Below are 16,132 nucleotides of genomic sequence, written 5' to 3' on the forward strand. Positions count from 1 at the left end.
CTCAGAAAGAATATAACAGTGTTATTAAAAGTATATCACCAAAGCTACTGCTTCTCATCAAAAGTGCATTGTTATGGGGTGTTGGTGGCTGAGTGGTAGAGCAGGCGCCCCATGTACAAGGCTGTTGCCGCAGCAGCCCAGGTTCGACTCCAGCCTGTGGCCCTTTGCTGCATGTCACTCCCCCTCTCTGTCCCCTTTTCACGCTCGTCTGTCCTACCACAAAAAAGTGCATTGTTATATGGCCCTGTGACTGGAGAAATTCCCAAACTTTTAATTGATGTTATATTGATTGATATTCGCATGAGTATTTCATTGGGAACACAGCAATATGATTGAGATTTGTTAGTTCTGGCTTTTGTGTGTGTGTGTGTGTGTGTGTGTGTGTGTGTGTGTCCTTGTGTACATGCTTTATTTGTGTATGGCCTTTACATTTTGTTTTAAAGAAGCCCCACTGATGTCTGTAAGGCAGCACTGCACTGGATGTGCTTGTTTTCCTTTGCTTTTTCACTGTGATGTACAAACCAAGTTTCTCTCAGGGGTCACTGACACAGCTGTTGTCATTTATATAACAACTTATCCAACATGCACATAACAAAGTGATTCAGCATTATATAAATCAGTTCCTCATATGCATCTGGACATGGCACATTTTATTTTACAGTGGAAGTTCTTATTTTTATGTTTTTGGGTTTAAAAAAAAAAAAAAAAAAAAGCATTTTCTATAAAAGAAAATGCATTACCATTATCAGAAGGTAGTGAAGCAGTTGCACTCAATGAAGCTGATAACTGCTGATAGCTGATATCTTTAACAAAAAGCTGGCTCAGACACAGAAACATCTAATAATACACACCCTTGTGAGAATATTGGATTTAAATTTGCAATAAATAGACATTATTTTATGATCATATGAAACCAACTTGAGTGTTAAATATTGATTGATGATTGTGCAGACCAACCGTGTTGCATTTAACTGTGTTGTCAACACTGTAGCAGAACAAAACAGAAAAAGTACAATACAAGGCATGCAAAAGTTTGGGCCCCCCCTTGTCAAAATTTATTTTACTGTGAATAGTTAAGTAAGTAGAAGAAAAGACAAGATGCTTTTAACGTTTTAAGCAAGTTTAATGTATTATATTTGTTTTATACAATTTTAGAGTGAAAAAAAATAAAAGGAGCACCATGCAAAAGTTTGGGCAACCCAAGACATTTGAGCTCCCAAACAGGGTCTCAGACTTTAATCAGTTTGTTAGGGTTCTGGCTTGTTCACAATCATCGTTAGGAAAGGCCAGGTGATGCAAATTTTGAAGGGAAAATCCCCCAAACAAGAACTGGTTACAAAAGGTGTTTAGAAGCTGTGATACTTGCCAAACGGGGCGCTACCAAGTACTGACCATGCAGGGTGCCCAAACTTTTGCTTCAGGCCCTTTTCCTATCTTGTTATTTTTAAACTGTAAAAGACCGAAATAAAAAAATAATAAAATGTTGAAGAAATGTGTTGTCTTGAAGTTATTGCCTTAAGGAAATCAAGTCATCTTTTGCTTGATTGCACAGTGAATACAATTTTGATGAAGAGTGCCCAAACTTTTGTGTGCAACTGTATCAGCATTTGACCTTCTATGTTAATCAGTCACCTCGAAATCAAACCCTTCATGTGAGAGATGTTGCTTCCATGTTGCTGCATATGGAAACTGAGGCTTTGGGCAGGAGACTGATCCCCATCTTTGGTTGTCTCCCAAAACTTGATCGTCACTCTGCCTGGTACCAACAGAGGCTCTTTAAACTGGGCAGTGATGCTGATGGGAGCTGTGATGACTCCAACACCTGAAGACACATGAGAGCAATGAGGTCATCTGATCAGTACTGCTCAAAATGGTTTTTTACACTGGACATTTTGACTTGCTGTAACAGGAGAAGAAAAAAAAACAGTAACAAAAAATATCTGCTATGAAAAAGGCAAGTTCATCCCTTTTAATAGCAAAAGCTTTCATGCACTGGCTCCATGTCAGGTCTTTTACCTTTGTGCTTTTCTATTTCAGCCAAGCAGACAGACAGCATCCAGAGACTTGGTGCCTGCAATCTGTAGCCAACGAGCCTGGCTGGTAGAGAGAGGAGCCGATAGGGGTTGTAGTCAGAGAAGGACCATACACGCTGCAGGCCGGTAATCCTCGGAACTCTGAGCTCTACCCGCTTTACATTTTCTGGCACAGACTCATTGGGTTGGCCTGTCGAAAGACCTTTGACCAAAAACAGAAGGATTAAGACTCTGCCCCTATAAACAGGAAGGCAATAATTACTGTTTGTTTCTGTGGCAAGAAATAACCAGATTGTTGCTCACATTGCCGCTCATTCCTGAGTAAGCCTATGCTGGCTTTGTGGTTTGTGTTTTTGGACAGCAGTGTCAGGACGCTCTCCCACACTGGGCAACCGGCACGAGAAGTGGCAGACAGACAGATGTCCACCTCCACCCCTGCATCAATTTGCCGATACTCCAGGACTCGAGCCTGCAGCATGAACGGACCCCTCTTCAGTTCATCGACTGGCTGAAGGGTTTTCACTCTTTGTTGCACACGAACCAGACCTGCCAAAAATAATTCACAATCACTATAACATCACCCATTTCTAACTTTTCATTTGAAGCATTCAAAAAACATGAAAATCAGGGCAGTGGGATAAACCAGATATAATGTACTCAATATAAGACATCTGCAAAAACACAAGCCGGGGTAAGCAGCTTAAATAATCTGTTTTAAGTTTCACTGTGTAGAATTTAGGGAGATAAATTGGCATTAAGTATATTTTCGTTAGTTTATGATCACCTGAAATTAAGAATTGTGTTTTCATAACTTAGATTGAATCATTTTAACCTATATAAGGAGCAGGTCCTCGTCCATGGAGTCCTCCATGTTGCACCGCCATGCTTCTACAGTAGCCCAGGACCGACAAACCAAACACTTGCTCTAGATAGATCCATAAACATTTTCGCACAGAAAAATGCAGATTTTTCTTAACTTCTTTATTCAGTTTTTTTTTTTTTTTTTTTACTGGTTTAAATCACCAGGTCTCTCTATATGGAGGGGAGGAGACCTCTGAGGGCAATGTTGCTCCTGCTAAAAACTCCCTGAATGTCTGCATCTTAAATTATCAGAGAAAAAAGGTGAGCACATTAGCAGGTGGTGAGTTAACAACGAGTCAAACAATATAAGGGAAATACTGAATTGTGCCGTAAACCTTCTTTATTCTGTGTTTCTGCACGTTAAATCACCGGGGCAGTTTGTTTTGGAGAAAAAGAGACCTCTGCAGATTATTCAGCTCCTGCTGAAAACCTCCTGAACGTCTAGATCAGAAAAAAGATGAGCACGCATTAAGCCATCACAGTTATTAGCAGGTGGTGGGCTAACAGCCCATATTGGAGAAACACTGATTTGTAACTTGAAACTGCTTTATTCAGCATTTTTACTGGTTTTAATCACCTGGTCTGTTTGTTTCGGAGAAAGAGACCTCTGAGGATAATTCAGCTCCATGTAAAAACCTCCTTAACAAAGAACACTGAAGGAATTCTTAACTGGAGAAGTTTCAGCTGGTTGCAATCTGCAATCCTCACCACTAGATGCCACTAAATCCCCCTAAATCTTACACAATACTCGTTTAAAAAGTCATGTTGAATGTGTCCTGTGTCTTACCTGCTGGGCTGAGGCTGAAATTTTCATCAGTCAGCACCATGAGCAGCAGTCTGCGGCACAGGATCTCTGGGAAGCACAGTGGGATGTCTCTGTATTGGGTGTCTGGATAATCCCAACCATACCCTGCAGCACTGCAGAACCTCCTCAACAGGGGAGTCTCCAGCCTTATGTAAAAACACATATGCTGATTAAAGTTGTGGATGACCAGCTGCCACTTCTTCCAGCTTCAAAGGCTTTCTCATTAAAACTGAACTGTCAAACGTTTCTCACCTGCAGCTGAGGACCGTGTAAACGACGTCACGCGTCTCTGTCGTTGCTGTGTGTAAGTAGCCTGTCCTCCGAGTCAGAGCTCTGGTCACATATTTGATGTAAAGATACACGAAACTGGGAAGTCTCTCGTTGTGGAGGACACTTGTTTTCAACAACTTATGAGAGCAGTAAATGTAAACATAAATGATATACACACAACATGCAGAGAGCGAGGCAGCAGTGTAACTCTGCGCATTCCCCATTGTAGCTCCAAGTGGATCATTATAATGCACCACAGCGGGTTTAATAAAGTTATAAAACAGTGCAGTACTACATATCAATGACCTTTGGTAGTTAGCACAACAAACCATAGACTGTTTAAGGCGACAAACACATCCGGAATTTCTTGACACAAAAGTACGGAGCGCAAGTTGGGACAAAACATACCCCTTCGACTATTTCATGAAATGATAGGCGTTAACACACAAAGTTTAAAAACACACTTTCTTTTTTAATATTTCAACAACCGTAGCACGTTTACAAGAGATAATTTACATGGTTTCAGTGTATAAATCCCAAACATTTTACAGTTCTTTGTGAGTTATATTTTTACTCAGGAAAGTGTAAAAACATTTGTTTTTCACATTCATATTTTAATCAAAAGTAAATTAAGAGTTAACTATTCAGCATTTTATTGTACAACTCAAAAAAGGGGGATGTTAAAAATTCTAAACAGCTGTGTATATTTAATTACTGTGCTGAAAAAAACAGGCCTTGGCAAATATCCCATGTATTGGTGTAAAATATTAATGATAATATTCATATTCAGGAGGCATTTATGACTCAAACAGATCAGATGCTTCTGCAGATTGGGTCCTGAGATGATGGAGATGTTCTCCTGACAGCAGTTTGAACCATCTTCACATCCTGCTCCTCATCCAAACAGGAGCAGCAGCACTATGCACACTGCATTCACTCCTATCAGCGGCACTGCAGAGCAAAGAGACAGCAGATGACACGATCAGAGGCAAGAGGAGACTCACTGGGCTTCTTGTCACTCACCCATGCACAGACTGTGTACACTATGGCAAGCCGTTTTAACATTTAATCGCTAAGTTTGACTATCTGGAATTACCATTATAGATATCAACAACGTCATTTTGACTAGTAGTAATGTCATTGTGACTAGTATGAATTTTAATTGAAGATATCTATAACGTCATTGTGACTAGTCAAAACTACAGTTACAGATATCTGTAATTCAGTTTTGACTAGTAAGATTCAAACTATTTTTGCCATTCATGTGTATGGGGTTTGTCATTATAGATATCTACAATTACATTATGACTATCTATAATTCCAGTTTGAGATATCTACAACGTCATTTTGACTAGTCATAATTCGAATTCAGGATATCTACAACGTCATTCTGACTATCTGAAACTCAATTCAAGATATCTAGAAAGGACCATGTAGATATCTTCAATTGATGATAATTAAAGATATCTTGAACTTGAATTATGACTAGTCAAAATTAAATTGTAGATATCTCAAACTGGAATTACAGATATCCACAATTCAGTTGCGGATATCCGCAATAACAATTGCGGATATCCGCAACTACATTGTAGATATCTATAATGACAAACCCCATACACATGAATGGCAAAAGTAGTTTGAATCTTACTAGTCAAAACTGAATTACAGATGTCTTGAATAAGAGTTTTGACTAGGCAAAATTATGTTGCAGATATCATGAATGAATATGAATGAATGAATATATAACGGCTTGCCATAAACACCCACCTCTCATTACTGTCCTCACAGAGCGGACAAGGTTCATTAGCTGCACTTTGATGCCTGGTTCATCACCAAAACCTCCGACACTTTGGTCCACTCCCCAGCCGACTGATGATGGTGAAAACAGACAGTCAGGCACATACAGACAAATAGACATGCAGCTTCACCATTACAACAAAATAAACCATGCTCTGACTAAGTACTGTTTAATACAAGTAAAGGATTGTCTTCATTGTACTTTAAGATACTGTTACATGTGTTGCTATACAGGTATGCTGTATTTTTACAGTCAGTTGCTGTAAGTTTGGGCCTCTAACGTGTGATTGTTGTGCACTGGTTTTGTTAATAAAGTTGTTCAATAAATTATTAAAGAAGTAACGTTAGTGTAATAATAATGATACATATTAATTAGATTTAAACGGTGGACAACCTCTCTTGGCCATTCATTAGAGACTGCGGTAACGTTAACTTTAATTATCATCACCCTTCACCGATAAACCCCAAAGTTCTGACAGTTGTTCTAACTCAGCTGTCATGTTACAAGCTAGTTAGCATTAGCTAACCTATTTCGACTTCCCATGAAACCTACGGGCGCAAACAATTTAAACGACAGCCACTTACTTTTACTCAGAAATCTTTCTTCGTGCAATACAGCGACAGCATTGACGCACAGGATTGCTGCTTGAATGAGAGAATACAAAGTAAACGCCATGTTGTCTTCACAGGTGGCTAGCTGACTAGCACACTGTATTTACTTCTGACGTAGCCTACGGTGGCTCCGGAAGGTCAAACCTAATGAACAGCAGCGGTTGAGGAAGTATTCAGACCGTAAATACAAGTGGCAATACCCCCTTGTAAAAATACTGTATTACAAGTTAAAGTCTATTAAGAAGTTAAAAGCAAAATATTGGACAGTTATTATCGATGCATTCAAATTTATGTTAAAGTATAATAACCGTTATTTAATCAGTAATCATTACCTTGATTGTTGTAGCTGTTCATAGTAAAGCAAATTACTTTACTAGTACACAATCCATTCAAAACAAAAATGTGTAAGAAATGCATCATATTTCATGGGCTAATAACATTTTGTATGTAATGTGTAAACCTGCAAACTAACTGTGGCTGTCAGATAAATGTAGTGGAGGAACAAAGGAAAGTTTTGCCTCGCTCATGACATTATGAACGTCTCAATATGAAGTAAAATACACGCAAGTAGGATCTCAAATCTGTACTTTGGTGCAGTACTTGAGTAAATGTATTATGTTCCTTTTCTCTACTGCACCCAGTGTTCACCTGCAAATTAGTAATAGCTGAGCAAATACTTTAGTCCAAATCTGTCTAACTACCAGTCTTCAGTGACAAATATATCTTATATCTATTTAAGTGTGGGAGTGGCCTATTTGAATCCCTTTTGTTTGAGACCATGCTGCAAGGTGAGTGTGTTTGCTGATCCTGTAAGTTTATTTATCTCCTTTAACTTTAGCTTATATTGTAGTTATGCTATGTAGCGTGTGAAATAGAGTATGGTGAATGTGCTAGGAAAGGTAGTATCAGCACTGCTTCTACCTGGAGCTTGCATGTACGGAGCCTGGGTTTGGTTGAAGGTGGCGGTGCTGTTTGGGCTGAGAAAGCCATGTGTAAGTAAGGTAAAGAAGGTTATTGGGTTGGTGCAGGGAGGGGAGCAGTGAGACCTGGCATTAGGGGAGTGTCTCTGGGACGCTAGAGATCACTGTCTAACCTCCTGGAGGTGTCGTGGGACCAACTAGACGAATTACTGGTGAAAGGAGGTTCCCACCCGATGACCCCAAAGACATGTTAGTTATCACTGCTCACTGGTCTGTATAGTTAAGTCTTGCCATATTAGCTTATCATAGGGCTTAGGAGGTTATTGACTGAGTGCTGATCCTTTTCTAGAGCACAAACTTCTTGTGTTTATTTGAATATTTACAATCAAGAAACGCACACGCATACAACAGACAGAATCATGAGAATAAAAATCTTTATTAGTGTTTTATGAAGTCTGCATAATATGCCACACGCCTGAGAAGCTTATGGTCAGAAAAAAAAAAGAACTGCTCTATCAATACCGCCCTCTACTGGTAAAACAACTGCGACATCTACTGTACTGACTGCTTTGCAAAAAGATTACTGTTAAATACACACATACTGTACTACTGTTATGTATATGTACGTCTGGTCCACGTCAGTTTTTGTAATGTATTTTTTCACATTCATATGTTGTAGGCCAAAGATAAAAACAATGTAACACTGGACCCTAACACATGGTTCAGTTCCCCAAATCCAAACTTCACTAGGTGCACTTAAAGTACAATCACTAGTGCCATAAGGTAAACACATTTACATCAAAAAGAAGGTGGTGGGGGCCACGTAATGACAAGAATGGCAGAGTTTAAGCTAATAAGTCCTGTTGTACATACTGTATTTTATAGACATAACAAATACAATACACACATTAACACAGAATGTCCTAGTGTGCAGGCACATTCACTCTTCTTTTCTCATGGAAGGAAAACCACTCTCCTCCCATGTTTCTGTAACATTTTGAAAGCCAATTGTATCTGGTTGACCTTAACCCGCTTGACTAAGCACCAAAAGGCTACAAGAGGTCACGTGTGTTTTTCAAAATAAATGAAGAGATGACTGAATGAATGGCCATTACAAAGTTTTACATGCCTCTGGAATCATTACAACCGTTACAGGAAAGTAGATTTTGGCTTTCAGGCAAATCTGTTGTTTTGTGTACTTTAAATGCACCAGATTTCTTTGGAAAAACAAAGGATAGAAACAGGCTACACATCATGTGGGGCAGTGAGGTTTTTTTTTTTTTTTTTACCAAGACAAAGAGCTGCAATTGGAAATTAATTCAAACTAAACCTTTTGGGTAAAATGAAGGAATGATCCATGCCCTCCATGTCACTTTAGAAACAGCTGTGGTCTTGAAAATATTACTTTAATAGAAAGTGAACGACAGAAAATTTTAAGTATATTTATATATAAAAATACATGAGAATACAAAAAAGTAGCAAAACAATGGGGATATAGGCTAAAAACAGAATGAATTCATTGATACCTTCAATTTCTCCTGGTGTGACGTTTAATGCTTCACCTTGGAGAGCCCCGGGACTCCCAGTGTCGAGTCAAAAAGAAAAAAAAAAAAAAAGCTTTTAATAACGGCTGATATTCTCTGGTCCCTGCCCAGTGCACCTTGCAAAGCCTGGCCTACATCTCATTAGCTTCCATACCAGGCTGTCCAATGTAAATCAACTAAACCAAGGACATGTAGAGTGCCATATAATGACAAAGAAATAAACTACATCCAGATAAAGTTTGCAGTTTGTTTGGGGGTTTTTGGAATTACTTTTTTTATTAACTAACATTCCTACTTGTCCATTAAGAAGTATGTCTTATAACGACACACATCAAGAGTTACAAAAAGGGCCTTTCTGGCAAAGTCAATTCAAATTTCATAAACACATTGTGGCGTTTCCTTCAGAGGAGAACGACCACCAAGGCCATCGTTTCTTCACCAAGCCACCTCCCCCTGACAAAAGATGGGGCCAAGTTTCCCAGAGAAAAGTAAACTCAGGTTCAGAACAATGGTTGGGGTGGGCTGGAACAAAAATCCTTTTTAGCATTCAAGCTGGTGTTACTCATACAAGCAATCTTCAATACTGAGAAACTATTCACAGATATTTTTGGTATTTCCCCTACTTCCTGGACTAAAAACCAATATACATTTTATTTGTACCACAAATAGATCTAATATTAAGGATTTGGGGAAAAGCAATTTAACAAGGTGCATGACATAGATGGGTAACAAAGTGCCAAATTTTTTACTGAAAAGTCTGTATGTGTATGTGTGTGTGTGTGTGTGTGTGTGTGTGTGTGTGTGTGTGTGTGTGTGTGTATGTATGTGCATTTGTTCTTTTGTTTGTGTGTGAAGTAAAAGAGGGATGTGGAACTGGGCCACAAATACTATGAAGAATGGTACAGAAAATTCATTCTGTGGGGGGGTTCCATTTTTTTTCATGAAAGGACTCACAAGTTTAGAATTTAATGATCATGTAAGGGGCTGCGTTTTTTGGGGGGCGTTTCTTTAGCTGTTTAGGACATACTGGAGCAGCGTGCAGACGGGGAACCCATCTGGGTCAGAACCTTGTCCAGCCACTGCAGGGGACCATTCAAATGCAGCTCGATCCAGCAAGGAGTGCTTGTTACAGTCTGCCGCCTGGAAGACAAAACAGTACATGCAGGGGTTAAAGCAAGAAAATTTTTTGTACCTGCAACGTGGAGCACGGAAGATTTATGTGCCTGAAATCTGAAATCTTGTCCGGAGCGGGGGGCTTGGTGTTGCGGTCACAAAATGAAGAAATAGAAATGTATGTGTTGCAAAGGAACGTGTTTATTATCAAAACGAACAAAAAGATTATAGCTTTAGTAGTTACTTTTCAGATTAAACTTTTATAGCATAATGAGTTTATAGATAAAGATTAAACTTTAAGTGGTTACCAGACTTTTTGACTTATAGCTCCTACATCTCTTTTTTGCCTTGGTGCTATTTATTTTTAGAAGCTAAATCATTTAGGCTGTTTGCAAAATTGTATCGCGCTTGATGTGAATTAAACAGGCAGTTAGGTCGAAATTTCGCCTCTGGGCAAGCATGTCATCATTGAAATGGATCATATAATGTTGTGGTGGTGACTTTAAAACTTCAGCATAGAGGATTTTTATTGCAGCTTTCGTTTCTGTCTGGTTTCTGTTACCTTACCTTCAAAATTACCGCTGGCTTACCGGAACCTCTCCCGCTCCATCTGTGCTCTGTCTCTCAATGTGACATGATGTGAAAGCATGCACAGGCGTCAGTGTTGATTGGCTATCACTTGTGACGTGTCACCAATCAGAGGGGGCTGTAGGCGGGACATTGTTACAAAGCTCAGTGCAGTGGGGACTGCAGGCAGGGAGGGAGAGGCTGTATCAGAGCCAAAGGAGCGAGTTTTAAAATACATTTATTTGATCGGTTATCAATGAAAAAACGTCTGATGCCGATTATGGTAAACAGTAGGCTGTGTTTCCTCGCACACTGTGCGCCTAAATCATTTTCCCGGTTCACACATATATATATTTTTAGGGGCAAATAGGAGTGAAATGCTCGCACTGCAGAGCACTTCTGCCCGTGCCGGACAGAAACTTCGCCACGCCGGAAATCCGTCGCTGTGCCAGAGAACTTTAACCCCTGTACATGTTAATATGAGAGGCCTGTGCTGATGTAGCTTTTTCAGTCCTTTCAACTGTGACGTATGATGCTTCATGCTTCTTTTGAGGTTTTCAAATGAAGTTTTGAATGTCTGTCCTTAGATCAAATTTAGTAAGTCTTTTTTTAATTAAATCGACTTTCTTTAATAATGAAATGCGAATCATCGTGCTGTTATACTGTTGCTAGACCTTCCTGTTAATAAAGGCACGTGCCTCCCTTTGTGTTTGGCAAGAAGAAGAATAAACACTTTCTTGACCAAAGTGAAAATGTGGTTTCTGAAAGACTTAACGCCAACAAATATGGATTGAAGCAGAACATTTCATTAGATTGAAACATTGTCTGAATTACATGAGTCAGAAACAATCCTGAATCACATTTTTCCAATAGTATAATACTAATGATAGTTGTGTAGCCAGACATGCCCAAAAATAGAAAGAAAAAAAAAACAGCTAGACTTATGTCAAGTCTTCAGTCCAAGAGCATAATGTATAACCCTTCTGTTTAGGTTGAGTTTGTAACGCACCTAACAAATAATCCCACTAATATCAGGGTTTTTTTTGTAAAGCAGTAAATAAAGGTAGTAAAGGTGAATGGCCCATAAATGGGACAGGAAAAATCCCATCAATTTCATCTCAACCACACCAAACAAAAATTGAAACCTCACGTTGCTGGCTGGTTAACACGGTAGCTCTGATGACCTCACTTTTGTGAGACAAAGTAAACTGCTATGATAATGAACCAAACAAACTTAATAATTAATTAATTAATTAGTAATAAAACAGACAGGAAAACTTATCATACAGCAATATGAGCTCACTAATCAGGGTTGCTCAACATTTTTAGCTTTTGCAGCTTCACACTAAAAACGTCATTATGCACAATTTAGCAACTATCAGAAATAAAAGAGGGCTTTGTGTCCTCACTGAAGCCCCTGGCCAAGTGATGCTTAGTATCATCTGTATTGTTGTGCGTACTTCTTTCATCCTATTACTTTTGTGAGCACAGGTGGTCTGTCAAGAACCAATCAAACATTACAAGAAAAAGAAAGCTGGACTGAGTAGCAACTGAAGATCAAACCATATTCAAATAAGTGAATCCTGTGGGGAAATATTTCTCATGCAACTAAAAATCTCCTAAAATTTAAGATATACCATAAATAAAAAATAAGACTCTTTAAGAAGTTGTATGACCTTCAAATTTAAAAATCTAATTTAGGCAACTGGGTAACTGGGTATGGATACTGAAAGCTGTGCAATGGTTGATGCACTTCCTTTCTGCCATAAATGGAGCCTTCATTTTACCTGGAGACTGCAGTGGAATTGTATAGGGAGAGCAAGGCTTACAGCAACCAATATGAATGCAGATGGTGACATTATTCTGCAGCCATTACATCGTGCAATCAACATTTACTTCATAGTGGTAAGTTAAAGCAAAAACCTTGTCTATTTCCATTTCAGCTGAAAGTTTCAGATCAATGTTACACATCTTACGCTATGACAGAAAAACAATCTCCACTGGTAAAAACAGTTAAAATTAGAAATATGTTTTTCAAATGTTTGATATCATCTTAATTCAAACCTGTGTAGCCACCATGTAGGAATTAAGCTGTTTGATATAATATAATTAGCAGTACTGACCTGTACTCGGCTCCCCAGCCTTTGACAAAGCTCATGCGGATGGTGCACATCCTGGTGAGCTGGTAGACAGCCTCAAAGCCCTGGTTGACTGACTGAGCCAGCAGGGCTGCAAATTCCTGGTTGTTGAAGATTTTTAGATTACAGCCTAAATGGAACAAAGACGTAAACAGGCCAGCAGTGAATGTGGGTTTTCACAGTGATTTGTAAGCCTTGACATGCAAAGTTGAAATTTGGCCTTTGGTTGACAGTGATCTGTCATTGTGTGTCTGTGGCAAATTACTGCCCAGAATTTTTGTGGTGTGTTTGGCACCATGGGCTCTAGTTGACCTCAACCAGTAGCGGTTAGGTCACATGGGCATATTTAATCAGAACCAGTGGGTGAAAACAGGAGCTCCGACTGGCTGTTCTTCCAAGCCAATAAATGATTGCACTTGTATATTATTGTTTTTATTTCCTTTTCACCTTCAAGCAAAGCGTAACACTGCCTTTTTTAATCAGACACACAGTAAAGTAGCACTCCACGCACATGGTAACAGTTTAGACTGACTGTCAGAGTGTGACAGTGGTGGAGAACTAGATTGTACTGCAGAGGTGGTTTAAGGGGTTTCTATGGACACTGCATTAGATACGTTTTTTTTTACCATGACTCTGGGCCCCATTAGAATATTTTGTACCCGATATGAATCACACCTGACAACAGCTGCCATTCACCATGAAGGAGCAAAGTAAAACATTTGCCAATAGCCAACAGCATGTGGATCTCTATATTAAAAATACATTTCTGGTGATTTATACCTTCAAAAATCTTAATTCTGGGTATATTATGCCTTCTTCAGCATCCACTTCACTTAAATGGCAAGAGCTCCATATATTTATGCCCTGAAGCTATCCACTCCGTCATTTTCTGTGTCCATCACTGACCATTTTTAACACATTTCCCCAAATGCTACACAAGTGACATCTTCAGCACCTTACCTGGAGGAATTTTACACACTGTTGCTGGATGCCAGCCATATCGCTGGTTGCAGTTTGGACTCTGGACAAAGATGGCGCTATCACTCAGGCACTCAGCAAATACCTCCCCTCCAATGTAGTAGAGTCTAACTCCTCTTCCTGTAAACACAGACATACAGAAGCTACAACACGAGATCTAACTTGAACAACTTGTGTCAATGTGTAAGAGTAGACGAGTGAAAGCTTAAACAAACTGTAAGAGACTGACAGCTTGTCTACAGATGATTAGTCGCTGCAAAGCTACCTGAAGCTTTGCCATACCTATGTGCCTCCGGGTCATCTCCACAGTGGCGTTCCTGTTGACATTAGACAGCAGGCCTAGGCAGAAACGCTCAGAATTTGATGGATCTGTAAATCCGTCCACTGTCAGCGAAGGCTGAGAGGCGTGGAACGTCTCCCCCACACGCTGGTTCAGCTCGTAATAGGCTATAGAGCACCAGAAGGCTGGCTCAGAGTAAGTCACCGGCTGCAGGTCTACAATAGAGGAACATGTCAGTAAGGTTTATACGTATATGCTGATGAAAATACAGGCACTGCAAACATATGTGTATCTCACTAGGCGCTAAACGGCGATGTATTAAAACACAGGATGCTATAATGTTTTTTAGTCTTTGTATAGTTTCAGATGAGATTTGAATCTTACCCATGCTGTGATTGACAGGAGACAGAGTGCTAGGGGAGAGCTCTGCTGGAGAACCTGACAAAGGAAACAGTCAGACGTTAGTATGGATGGGTTCACAGGACACCAGAACACTGGTACCAGGTGGATCAGATCAAAGGCTTATGATGAAAGTGGTGGCTTGCAAAGGAATGCCATAATGATAGAGTAAACCTGATCAATTTGCATCAGAGTGATGAATAGAAGGTGTTTACTGTTACCATAAAAAAAGCCTCATCTGTACATCTTACATCTTGCTTTGATAGAGGATTGTTGTACAGTTCAAACTACAATGTACTTGATTGCATTAAGAACTAAATGGACGATGTACTAAACAATTAATAGCTTGCTGCTGCTATTGTGGTTATCATCAGCAGCACATTGAAGATGCAAACGCACTCTGAGGCTGAGAATTTGGAGCAGGCCAGGAAAGACATGGTAAATACACCCCTCAGAATATTGTCCACTGTTGTGTTAATGACTGTTTATCACATATGCATCCTCAGCAGATTTATTCCATGAAAACATACATTTGAATTTGATCTGGCTGGGGAGGTGAGGAAGGAAAGGAGACCGAGCTGCTAGTCTAGGGTACCTGTGTCCATACTTTGATTCATCTGTTGATCGCTGGCCTCCCCATCCTCACTGATGTAGCCTGGTGGAGGTGTTTCTGTTATAATCATGAGGGGAGGGAAAGAAAAGCTGTCATGTTATCATCATTGAATGTGGCTGTTTAACCTACTGAAATCAAGGAAACGTTTTTCCTGGAGTGATGTAGATAGTAAAAGTAGAGGAAATTTACAGCTAAACCCAGAGTATAGAGGAAAAAACACAACATATACAAACTAGATATCATGTCATACACTGCAAACTGGAATAACAGTACTTACACTTAAAACAATATCTATAACAACACCTTAAGATTTAGTTTAGCACATTATGTAACCTTTCGTACATTGGTCAAATATAATCCCTCCCATCCAGTGCACAGATGAACTCACCTGGTATATAGTTGTTTGGAGGTTCAATTCCTGCAGGAAAGTTTGTGTTCTCAGGTATGGAATGAGTGTAGTCATCCAGAGGTGGCAGCTCTGGCAGGATTTCTGAGTGTCTTGGCACAAGAACAGGAGGCAGCACTACGGTGTTGGGTAAAAGTGTCAGAGGAGATGAGTTAGCCTCTTATCAGTTAAATACTTTTCCAGAATAACTGTCAGTTTGTTTTGGACAATTTTAATGCAAATATATATATATTAAAAGGGCTTAAAGGGCCAGTGTGTAAAATGGGTTGTAAACAGTGACAACAGTGGTCAAATTCTAGATTGCAGGGCTCACTCACTCACCCCTCCCGTCGGGTAAATGACGGTGGCCTCGTAGGGACAAAAAGCCTTGCGCACGAGTTTTTCTGGAGTAGGTCTATCTAGCGACGAGGTGAATATTTATTTAGAAATCTAAACCATGTTACGATATTGTAATGAATCCCTCACGAGCAGGAGACCAGAGGAGCGTTCGGGAAAAAGGCCAGTTTATTTGAGCACTCCAAAAACTCCGGTAACACTCCAGGGGGTAAAAGACTCCGTCCCAAACTCTGACTCTTCTAGCGTAACAGACACACTTCATACACACATACTTTACCATACCGAGTGGGGACCCCCTCCCCTCTCTGCTCCGCCAATCTCCAGCCCGCACACTGACTGATAGCGTAGCCGGTAAACAGAGCTCAGCTGTTTATTTAGCCTAGCAATATCTCCAGACTATAGTAGTTGCAATGGACGACTTTGAACGCGATTTTGAAGAGTTTCTTGTAGCGGACACAGA

General features: G+C 39.8%; 3 protein-coding genes across 4 annotated transcripts in view; all 3 read right to left on the bottom strand.

Annotated features, from left to right (window-relative positions):
- Positions 1 to 379: 379 nt before the first annotated feature.
- si:ch211-12e13.1 (uncharacterized) lies at positions 380 to 4,341 on the bottom strand. Its single transcript, XM_050051191.1, has 5 exons — positions 3,952 to 4,341; positions 3,682 to 3,845; positions 2,337 to 2,579; positions 2,017 to 2,235; positions 380 to 1,822 (listed from the first exon to the last, which is right to left on the bottom strand). The coding sequence occupies exons 1-5, from the start codon at positions 4,299 to 4,301 to the stop codon at positions 1,629 to 1,631; spliced, it is 1,170 nt and encodes a 389-aa protein (XP_049907148.1). The 5' UTR covers positions 4,302 to 4,341; the 3' UTR covers positions 380 to 1,628.
- A 79-nt stretch (positions 4,342 to 4,420) lies between these two features.
- On the bottom strand, positions 4,421 to 6,512 carry LOC126394417 (immediate early response 3-interacting protein 1-like). Its single transcript, XM_050051224.1, has 3 exons — positions 6,352 to 6,512; positions 5,737 to 5,838; positions 4,421 to 4,920 (listed from the first exon to the last, which is right to left on the bottom strand). Exons 1-3 carry the CDS (start codon positions 6,440 to 6,442, stop codon positions 4,865 to 4,867), a joined length of 249 nt encoding a protein of 82 aa, XP_049907181.1. The 5' UTR covers positions 6,443 to 6,512; the 3' UTR covers positions 4,421 to 4,864.
- A 1,203-nt stretch (positions 6,513 to 7,715) lies between these two features.
- LOC126394389 (mothers against decapentaplegic homolog 2) overlaps positions 7,716 to 16,132 on the bottom strand; it is a 14,012-nt gene continuing 5,595 nt past the window's right edge. Inside the window, exons 5-11 of one of the 2 annotated variants that reach the window (XM_050051188.1) lie at positions 15,319 to 15,453; positions 14,925 to 14,987; positions 14,303 to 14,356; positions 13,921 to 14,133; positions 13,621 to 13,758; positions 12,646 to 12,790; positions 7,716 to 9,982 (exon numbers count right to left, since the gene is read on the bottom strand). In XM_050051188.1, the coding sequence (XP_049907145.1) occupies positions 9,859 to 9,982; positions 12,646 to 12,790; positions 13,621 to 13,758; positions 13,921 to 14,133; positions 14,303 to 14,356; positions 14,925 to 14,987; positions 15,319 to 15,453 (872 nt within the window). In that variant the 3' untranslated portion in view covers positions 7,716 to 9,858. Of the gene's footprint in view, positions 9,983 to 12,645; positions 12,791 to 13,620; positions 13,759 to 13,920; positions 14,134 to 14,302; positions 14,357 to 14,912; positions 14,988 to 15,318; positions 15,454 to 16,132 lie in introns of both variants that reach the window. The other variant, XM_050051187.1, reaches the window with a different exon arrangement.

The sequence above is a fragment of the Epinephelus moara genome, chromosome 8 (assembly GCF_006386435.1).
Source record: "Epinephelus moara isolate mb chromosome 8, YSFRI_EMoa_1.0, whole genome shotgun sequence".
In the NCBI taxonomy this organism is placed as follows: Eukaryota; Metazoa; Chordata; class Actinopteri; order Perciformes; family Serranidae; genus Epinephelus; species Epinephelus moara.

Bases quoted from the DNA above. Each gene is read 5' to 3' on its own strand.
- si:ch211-12e13.1 (XM_050051191.1), bottom strand. From the start codon at position 4,301: ATGGTTTGTTGTGCTAACTACCAAAGGTCATTGATATGTAGTACTGCA. The intron at 2,236-2,336 runs GTGAGCAACAAT...TTTTGGTCAAAG, and splicing joins ACTCAGGAATGAGCGGCAAT to GTCTTTCGACAGGCCAACCC. The intron at 1,823-2,016 runs GTAAAAGACCTG...ATGTGTCTTCAG, and splicing joins TGAAATAGAAAAGCACAAAG to GTGTTGGAGTCATCACAGCT.
- LOC126394417 (XM_050051224.1), bottom strand. From the start codon at position 6,442: ATGGCGTTTACTTTGTATTCTCTCATTCAAGCAGCAATCCTGTGCGTC. The intron at 5,839-6,351 runs GTAAGTGGCTGT...CACCATCATCAG, and splicing joins AGAAAGATTTCTGAGTAAAA to TCGGCTGGGGAGTGGACCAA. The intron at 4,921-5,736 runs GTGGGTGTTTAT...TTTGCTCTGCAG, and splicing joins TGTGAGGACAGTAATGAGAG to TGCCGCTGATAGGAGTGAAT.